This window comes from Maylandia zebra, linkage group LG6 (genome assembly GCF_041146795.1).
Source record: "Maylandia zebra isolate NMK-2024a linkage group LG6, Mzebra_GT3a, whole genome shotgun sequence".
Classification (NCBI taxonomy): Eukaryota; Metazoa; Chordata; class Actinopteri; order Cichliformes; family Cichlidae; genus Maylandia; species Maylandia zebra.
In genome coordinates, this window is record NC_135172.1 from 1,851,285 (window position 1) to 1,861,453 (window position 10,169).

Sequence of the window (10,169 nt, forward strand, 5' to 3'; positions counted from 1 at the left end):
CACTCTTTGTGTCTTCAGGATGAAGGTGAAGAAGGGCCTGGTGTCAATAGTGGCCCAGAGAACTTTGACCTCTGACATGTGGACAGTGACCCTGGAAAGAACCCAAGCCTCCAAACACGATGTGTTGTCCATCCTCTGCCACAGACAGAGAAAACTAAAGCAGCCACATGAGTAAGTTCAGCAACACCTTTTTCCAACATGTTAATAGAATATTAAAGTCAGCCATCTTTAAGGAGACGTATGCAATGACTTTACTGCAGTTTCCATAAAGTGAGGTTGGGGTGCACCCTGGAGGGGTTTCCAGTCTGTTGCAGGGCTAGTACAGAGAACGGCAGCTGGATAGTGTAGTGGAACGACTACACACCTTTGGAATGGAAGTCCCAAGTTCAATTCCCTCCCAGTATCCAGTAAGGGTCCTGGCTAGGCCCCCCCCCATGCCGAAACACCAAGCCCTGCAATGGCGCGGCTATGTCCACAGCTTGGACACGACACATTTCGCTTTGCGGTTGTGTATGTGGCTAATAAAGCTCATTTCTTCTTTCTTTGAATGTGATCTTTGTCTGCCTGCAGTCCCACTCTCCTCCAGCAGGTGGCGTGTTTGTCAGTCGACGGCTTGAGGCGCAGCTTCGGTGTTGCCATGATGGTGCCTGCTAATTGGTGGGTGGAGTACTCCAGACGTACTACCGTCCCGCCATCACATGTAGGAGCAGTGAGCATCTTTTCATTCACAGATCGTCACATCTTTGGCATTGCACCTATAACAGAGGTACGTAATTCTTTTAAAGTCCATCAGATGCCCATCACATGTCATCTGATTGCTCTGAAGGTGTGTTTCCTGTTGGTCTGTCCACAGAGTAACACGTTGATCAACACAGCTATACTGAACAACCAGCCCGTGCTGCTGCCCGTCATTGTGCTGGCTGTAAGCCATGACGAGAAGGTGTCAGATGTTACCTCTGCAGTCACATGTCACTCCATCAATGAGAATAGTATCAAGGTGCAACATGTCTCACAACATGTCTCACAACATGTCTCACAACATGTCTCACAACACACATTTCACAATTTCATGAGCAGTCTGGTTCTGCTGGAGGTTTCTTCCTGTTAAAAGAGAGTTTTTCCTCAACAATGTCAGCAAAGCGCTTGCCCAGAGCTGGTCATATGATTGTTGGGGTTTTCTGTGTTGTATTATTGTTGGGCAGGGGTCTCAAACTTGCAGCCCGGGGGCCACTTGTGGACCACGTCATGTCAATACAGTGGGGCAAAAAAGTATTTAGTCAGCCACCGATTGTGCAAGTTCCCCCACCTAAAATGATGACAGAGGTCAGTAATTTGCACCAGAGGTACACTTCAACTGTGAGAGACAGAATGTGAAAAAAAAATCCATGAATCCACATGGTAGGATTTGTAAAGAATTTATTCGTAAATCAGGGTGGAAAATAAGTATTTGGTCAATAACAAAAATACAACTCAATACTTTGTAACATAACCTTTGTTGGCAATAACAGAGGTCAAACGTTTACTATAGGTCTTTACCAGGTTTGCACACACAGTAGCTGGTATTTTGGCCCATTCCTCCATGCAGATCTTCTCGAGAGCAGTGATGTTTTGGGGCTGTCGCCGAGCAACACGGACTTTCAACTCCCGCCACAGATTTTCTATGGGGTTGAGGTCTGGAGACTGGCTAGGCCACTCCAGGACTTTCAAATGCTTCTTACGGAGCCACTCCTTTGTTGCCCGGGCGGTGTGTTTTGGATCATTGTCATGTTGGAAGACCCAGCCTCGTTTCATCTTCAAAGTTCTCACTGATGGAAGGAGGTTTTGGCTCAAAATCTCACGATACATGGCCCCATTCATTCTGTCCTTAACACGGATCAGTCGTCCTGTCCCCTTGGCAGAAAAACAGCCCCATAGCATGATGTTTCCACCCCCATGCTTCACAGTAGGTATGGTGTTCTTGGGATGCAACTCAGTATTCTTCTTCCTCCAAACACGACGAGTTGAGTTTATACCAAAAAGTTCTACTTTGGTTTCATCTGACCACATGACATTCTCCCAATCCTCTGCTGTATCATCCATGTGCTCTCTGGCAAACTTCAGACGGGCCTGGACATGCACTGGCTTCAGCAGCGGAACACGTCTGGCACTGCGGGATTTGATTCCCTGCCCTTGTAGTGTGTTACTGATGGTGACCTTTGTTACTTTGGTCCCAGCTCTCTGCAGGTCATTCACCAGGTCCCCCCGTGTGGTTCTGGGATCTTTGCTCACCGTTCTCATGATCATTTTGACCCCACGGGATGAGATCTTGCGTGGAGCCCCAGATCGAGGGAGATTATCAGTGGTCTTGTATGTCTTCCATTTTCTGATGATTGCTCCCACAGTTGATTTTTTCACACCAAGCTGCTTGCCTATTGTAGATTCACTCTTCCCAGTCTGGTGCAGGTCTACAATACTTTTCCTGGTGTCCTTCGAAAGCTCTTTGGTCTTGGCCATGGCGGAGTTTGGAGTCTGACTGTTTGAGGCTGTGGACAGGTGTCTTTTATACAGATGATGAGTTCAAACAGGTGCCATTCATACAGGTAACGAGTGGGGGACAGAAAAGCTTCTTACAGAAGACGTTACAGGTCTGTGAGAGCCAGAGATTTTCCTTGTTTGAGGTGACCAAATACTTATTTTCCACCCTGATTTACGAATAAATTCTTTACAAATCCTACCATGTGGATTCATGGATTTTTTTTTCACATTCTGTCTCTCACAGTTGAAGTGTACCTCTGGTGCAAATTACTGACCTCTGTCATCATTTTAAGTGGGGGAACTTGCACAATCGGTGGCTGACTAAATACTTTTTTGCCCCACTGTATGAGCAGAGAGTACAAACATGCTGAGGACTGTGTCAGTTCAGTGAGAGTCACAAACTAATGTGTACGCTCATGTCTGCATTTTATTTTGTTAAATATGAACATAACGACAGCAGAAGTGCTACCACGTATGTGGGCAGACAGAGAGGACCAATGTGTTTGTTTTTGGTAGATCAATGAAAGGATTCAGTTAGTTAAGAGGGAGTTTGCGTTTTATCTTGTTATACAATGTTTGAAAACGCAAAGAAGCAAAACATTTTCAGTATTATTTGTTTGTGTTTTCTTGTTTGTTTGTTTTGTACTCCTTGAACACTAAAGTGTCCTCCAATGAGACGACAGTGCCAGCAGTGGCCCACAGCTCATTTCAGTTTGTAGGGTCACCTTACAATTAACGCACCCAGAGGCAACTGTTTAAGTTTTATATAATTCATTTTAAATTCCATTTTTAGTTAACCAAAACAACTGCACTACCTCAGTGCTTAAAGTAAAAGTCAAAAACAGTTAAACAACATCTTGGAGTCTTTTTCAGTGGCTCAGTTTTGCCAGGTTATCGTAGAGACGGCTCGATTGCTGTCGCTTGACATTCAAATTTGACCTGCACCTGGTTCACCTTAAATTTAGTTTGTGCTGTTGACTAGGTCCAAAGTCAAGACTAAACTTCAGTGTTTCTAAACCTCTCTGGGTAAATGGACCTTACAGTATACAGGGCCTTTCTGCTTCATTTGAACACTCAGAGCAATTCAAGCCTCATTCAGCCAGTCACACACATATTCACACAGCACTTTTATTTATGCCTAAGCTTTATTGTTTGGCAAGGTGGAGTACACAACTGATTAAAAACAGCTCACCCAAAATGAAACATGCATGTTTATCCATTTTTATCATTTCGGTGATATTTTCCCAGGTTTGTAATGTTGGCTTTAGAGATGTCTGAATATAACAGAATTCAACTCCACTCTGAGCGTAACGTGCCTTTTCAAAAATCACAAACCAAACATTATCATCCATCTACCAAACTGTGTTTAGAGAGGTTTAGCACAAATCTGAAAAGTACGTGAGACAGCTAATTGAACTTTAATGCCAAAAGGAAACCAGTGCGATTACTTTAAACTGTATAGATGAAACAAATATCATATTTTGTATGTGTCTCTTCCATACAGGTTTCCAGTGATTGCTCTACCCTCTACGTTGATGGCAGTGAATCAGGATTAGGGTCGACCTGTGCAGTGGTGGAGTTTCATCTGGGCATGCTCAGTGGGTCTGTGTGTCTGGAGGTTTGGGCTCCCTCCGTGCCCCTACATGTCTCCTTGGCAGATCCTACTCTCAATGTCATTGATGGATGGAACCTGATCACAGAGAAAGGGTAAAAACTAGGCCCGCTGTGTCTTCAGTCTGTTTTAACTTGTTGTACTATAGTTCATTGTATCTGTGTTTATCTCCTCTCTCCTCTGGAGATGTAACCATTTCCTTAAAGGCCTGTTGAACTACACTGACTCTTCTACTGCTTGGTTCAAACTACATAATACCTAAATGAAAACAGAGTGTGAAAACTGAAAAGGTTTATGTAATTAACTCATCATGACCCCACAATCATCCGGTCTAGCATCATTTTACCGGAAAGAAATACTGCGCAGTATAAAACCAGTGTATTTAATGTTTGTTATCATGGGACAAACTGCAGACCGGTCACAAGATGTTCTATGAGAATATACTACATTCATATTCTGCATGGACAAAAGTGAAAAATGTGATACATAGTAATCTCGTAAGCTTTTTACCAGAAACATGATCAAACACAGTAAGAGTATAAAAACGTTTGCTTACCAAAAAGTACCACATTGCTGTGGCCTGTGTTAAATATCCCAATTCTTTGATCTTTGGGCTGAAGGAAGAACAACAATCGGTGTGTAAATGCTCAATCAACAATCTCTTTATTCCATACAATTCTCATTATTTCATACAACACTTTGAGCATAAACGTCCAGACGGGAGATGTGGAAAGGAGGGTGTCCGCCACGTCTCGAAGTGTCTGACCGTTTCTCACATTCTTATAGCTTCAGCCCCCCCCCCCCCAAAGTCACAAAACCTAAACATCCACATTCTTTCTCTCTCAGTGAGCCTAAACTATGGCCTTGGCTTCCTGTTCAGTATGTTTTGTTCTTTCTAATCAGAAAAGGAAGGCCATGATTCTACACAAACAGCATTTCTTATAACTCAGCAGTATAATGCATCATAAAACAGTGTAATGATTTCACAATCTTTAATCTAAGGCATAATGTGGCCTATAGCATTAGCAAACAGGCAAATTCAGCAACTGACATCTTCTTTCATCATCTTTCGTACTTGAGCTCGTAAGCCCACATAAATGGGAAGGGTCGCATCAGGAAGAGCATGGTGTCAAATTTTCGCGGATCACCAGAAAAAGTCAGTCGGGGCCCAGGGTAACAACAACCACCTCCAGTACTATTTGTCAACAGGGTCCTGGTGGAAACTGTTGGCCAAAGACAAAAGAAGAGAAGAGAAGGAAGGCGGGAGTGTGGAGATGAGAGTAGGGATGCTGAATGTAGGGAAAGTAGGGACGAGCAGGAGACGAGGTAGGAGGAAAGCAAGAAGAATCGGAGATGGATTCAAGCTGTTGATGAGGAAGGTGCACACAGATGGCCCACATCTCTGAAGAAGGTACAATCTGAAGTTTGGGCACTTTGTTGCTCTGAAGCATTCATGTACATGTTAACAATGCCACAATCTTCCTAGGAGTACAAATTCGAGGACCCAAAGGTCACCCCAAAGGTCAAAGCATGCAGTGTTCAGAGAAACAAACAAAGAAAAAACAACAGCTACATCTCAGACAGCTTCTCTTTTCTGGAAGTGCCTCCTCTGAACTGAACATGATGACACAGATTTACAGAGTTCCATCTGAACAAACTAGAAGACCAGAACGATGTGTGGCCTTAATGCACAGCAGCATGTTTGGAGAAAGCATATCAACACAACACTGCACAACAACTGCCAAGGACGGGGGGGCATGATATGGCCTTGTTGAGTCAAAAGTTCAGCCATCTGTCCAACAGCTAAAGCTTGGCCAAAACTGGGTCATGCAACGGGATGATTATGAAAAATATATGTTTCACAGTTTGTATATTTTTAAAAAATCCTCATTCAGGTCAATGAGAGAGAGGCAGAGTGTGGGAGGAGCAGAAAAATTGCACTGAAATCTTTTCAACCTGCCAGTAATCCAATAATTACGACCACACAACCATCATTTTACACTCAGGTCAAAGCTGATTTCTCTTCTTTCAAGCAAGGTCTTCCTCAGATCCAGCAGATGAATAGTTTTTGGAGGCATATGAGTGAGTGGTCAGAGGTTTACAGACACTCATTATGAGGCACAAACATGGACTTTATTTACACTGCCAGTCAAAGTCTGGACACACTGAGATAAGATAAGATAAGATAAGATAAGATAACTCTTTATTGTCATTGCACAGTTATACATAGCACAATAGTACAATGAAATTGGAAAACTGTCCCATGTCGGCAAACACAACACAACACGACACAGTAACTTGACTTAAGTAATAAAAAGAAGAAGTAGTGTGTGTTTATTGCACATTGTTATTATTGCATCTTGTTATAAATATAAATATCATTATTGTTATTGTTGTTACTGTTGTTACCCCCCCCCCCCCCCCCAAAAAAAAAAACACCAATCTGACAGCCTCTGAACCTCAGCTCTGTACGCTGCCTCGTCTCCCCCTGAGATGAGCCCTACCACGATGGTATCATCTGTGAACTTAATGACTGTGTTGTCTGGGTGGGTACTAACACAGCCATGTGTAGAGTGTAGTGTGTACACACTTTCTCATGGAATGGTTTTTCTTTATTTTCATGACTATTTACATTTTAGATTCTCGCTGAAGCGATCAAAATTATGAATGAACATATATCGAGTTATGTAGTAAAGATGTTTTATATTCTACATTCCTCCTAATATCCGCCCTTTGCTTTGATTACTGCTTTGCATACTCTTGGCCTTCTCTCCATGAGCTTCATGAGGTCGTCTCCTGAAATGGTTTCCAACAGTCTTGAAGGAGTTCCCAGAGATGCTGAGCACCTGTTGGCCTTTTTGCCTTCACTCTGCGCTCCATCCCAAACCATCTCCATTGGGTTTAGGTCAGGTGACTGTGGAGGCCAGGCCATCAGGTGCAGCACTCCATCACTCGCCCTCACGCAGCCTGGAAGTGTGTTTGGGGTCATTGTGCTGTCCTGGCGTGTTGCTGCAGGATGCTGTGGTAGCCATGATGGTTCAGTGTGGCTTCAGTTTTGAATAAATCCCCAACAGTGTCACCATCACATCTCCTCCTCCATGCTTCACAGTGGGAACCATGCATGTGGAGACCATCCGTTCACCTTCTACGTTCAAGACACGGCAGGTGGAACCAAAGATCTCAGATCTGTACTCACCAGACCAAGGCACAGATTTCCACTGGTCTAATGTCCACTCTTTGTGTTTCTGGGCCCAAACAAATCTCTTCTTGTTGCTTTTCCTTAGTTGTAGTTTCTTAGCAGCTGTTTGATCATAAAGGCCTGATTCACACAGTCTGCTCTGAACAGTTGATGCAGAGATGTGTCTGCGACAGGAACTCTGTGTGGCATTGATCTGGGCTCTAATCTGAGGTGCTGCTAACCAAGGTTGTTGTTATCATTGTTTTAATTATTGTATATTTAAAAACAATATACAAAAAACAATAATAAGTTCAGTGGGAGCATGAATGTTAATGTAATTTGGGGCTTTTAATAAATCCCCCCACCAAAAGAAAAAATGGACTCCATTATTGTGCCTCAGAGCTCCTGACGAGACGTAATTTGAGAAGGAGAATGTGTTGCCATTAAAATATCAGTGTTGTCATCAGCAACATTTGGATGGAAAACATGCTTCTCTCTTTCTTTCAGAGTAAACTTGCACACACATTTCTCCAACATGCAGACACAGATACGTCAGGATCTTTAATCCCTCGTGTGTTTTCTTCTTGCTCAGGTGTGTGCCGGTGTATCAGCGCTCCTCAGTCCAGGTTCTGACCCAGTTCACAGCTCTGGACTCCCACAGCAGAACCACACACCACCTGGGTTCCTCAGATTGGTTTGTAGATGTGACTGAGCTGGTCAGTAACTGGCTGAGAGTAGAAGACCCCCGAGTGGCTTCCCTCAGGCCCCAAAACATCGTGATAGGATTAAGACCTGGAAAGACATCACTGCATGTAGGCGACAGTTGTGCATGCGTTAACTGCTATTGTTTCACTTCTTGAGCATCTCCTCTCACTCTCACCTTCATCCTTAGATTATCTCGGAGCAGTGGGATGGCATGTTGGGCACATGTGACATCACTGTGTCCTCTGACACTGTCAGCGCTGGCGATCTGTCTGTACAAGCGGTCAGTGGCCTGGGAATGTCAGTGAAGTCCAGCCCTGCCCACCCCTCCATCATCACAGCAACAGTGACAGCCTACAACACCATGTACCACTATCACCAGGTGACAAACACTCGTTTCACTCCACTTCCTCAAGTCTCATTAATCCACTGAAGCTGAGATAAATTTGCCCTGTTTTCCCTGTAGGAGGCCTCCGTCAGTGTCTGGCTGCAGTTCAGTGACGACACTGCCTCCCTCCTCTCCTCTTTCAGTGACCTTCCCTTCTCCCTGCGTCTCTCCTCATTGGCTGAGAGTGTTATTATGGTGACACCCAGTTCCAATCAACGCGTCTTTGCTCAGGGTGACGGAGGTGGGCCTTTACTGCGAGCAGAGCTTCTGGTTTCTACGTGCGCCGATCAACTGATTGTCTCAAACTCTTTTGATGAAGAGAACGAGGAGCGGCAGGCTTCTACAAGACGAGAAGGGACCCGCAGGCTGGCGAGGGGATCAGGCTGGATAAGGGTCAACTTAGACCTAGACTTCATGCAGCCAGTAGCCAAGAAGAGCGAGGATGGTGTGGAGTTTGAGTTTGACATTTCAGACACACTGGTTGGATCACACGGTGACATTTACTCATCAAACAAAGATGAAAGTTGGAATGTGAGCACCAGCAGTAACTACTATGAGAAAGTAAGTCAGACCATGACTAACAGAAAGTGGAATGAGGTGGACAAAGGAGGCATGGTCAGTCGAAACACTCTAGAAAGAGCAGTGCTGATGCCGAGCCTGGACGAGGGCAAGGTGTACTTCTTTCCGAGCCAGGATAAAGGAGGAGCAGAGGAAGACAAGCAGGGAACTCATGAGTTGGAACTTGGCGTGGGTGCTGTCCTCTCTCTGCTCTGTCTCTTTGCTGTCCTCTTTCTGGCTAACTGTCTGCCCTCCACCCTGCGACACAGGTCGAGGAGGACAAAAGAGAGAATGGAAGGAGAACTGGAGGCAGGTGCGACGGAAGATGGAGAGGAGATGGAAAGGGAAAAGGCCAAGGACTGGAAGACATAGAAGATGAAGAACATAGAGCTAAACAGAGAACAATGGAGAGAGTTTTAAAGAAGTAGCAGCTGATACTGACACCTTCTCTTTGCTAGACTCATATCAGGATCTAATGAACCGAAACTCAAACTGTTCTATTCAAACACTTTAAAGGTTTAATTCAACCAGTTTGAGCATGAGCTGAGCTTTAATTTGAGAAAAACAATTTTTACTTTCTTTTAGTTTCACCAATCAACAGGTTGATGCTCATCTACATGACTTTTGTCCCCTTACCCTGACCCCTTTAACCTTTAAGTCCACATGATATCTGAGTAAGGTAGGTGAGCAAAGCAGCTTTTCAAAATGTATCTAAGTGTGTATAATTTAGCTTTGTAGAACCACTTCTTATTGTTAATCCCCTTCCCCCTGTAGTAGGCACATTTTGGAGACATTAGGTTTGATCTTAGTAGGCCAGATCTTTGAAAGGCAGCCATTGTGTGAAACAGGCAGAATAAAGACTTTCTATTAAAACAAATGACACGTTTAATGCTAAACGTGGTGCTGTCATTTTTGTCAGTCGTTACTTATGGTTTCATTGTCGTGTCTAAAATAAAGTTTGTTTTAAGAGTCTTTTTGCTTTTCAAAGCACTCCTCGTACTGAGTGGTACTGAGAAAGGTTATCTGAGCTGGAGCTGCTTACCTCTGCAGCTCAGAGTATGCTGGAGGTGAACTTGGGTTTAATGATCAGTGACTTAGGCTACGTCCACACGCACACAGGTATTTTTGAAAACGTTTTTGGTTTTGTTTTTCAAATCCCGTCCACACGTGCGGTTTTGGAAAAATATCTCCGTTCACATGTAAACGTTAAAAATGAA

At 44.0% G+C, this 10,169-nt stretch overlaps 1 protein-coding gene across 5 annotated transcripts in view; it reads left to right on the forward strand.

Annotated features, from left to right (window-relative positions):
- Window positions 1–9,924, forward strand: part of tmem132a (transmembrane protein 132A) — a 24,701-nt gene extending 14,777 nt beyond the window's left edge. For 4 of the 5 annotated variants that reach the window (XM_076884513.1, XM_076884514.1, XM_076884512.1 and 1 more), the window contains 7 exons: window positions 19–171; window positions 571–766; window positions 854–997; window positions 4,019–4,221; window positions 7,897–8,116; window positions 8,197–8,388; window positions 8,473–9,924. In XM_076884513.1, coding sequence (XP_076740628.1) covers window positions 19–171; window positions 571–766; window positions 854–997; window positions 4,019–4,221; window positions 7,897–8,116; window positions 8,197–8,388; window positions 8,473–9,324 — 1,960 coding nt within the window. In that variant the 3' untranslated portion in view covers window positions 9,325–9,924. The remainder of the gene's footprint in view (window positions 1–18; window positions 172–570; window positions 767–853; window positions 998–4,018; window positions 4,222–7,896; window positions 8,117–8,196; window positions 8,389–8,472) is intronic. The other variant, XM_076884515.1, reaches the window with a different exon arrangement.
- Window positions 9,925–10,169: the final 245 nt, after the last annotated feature.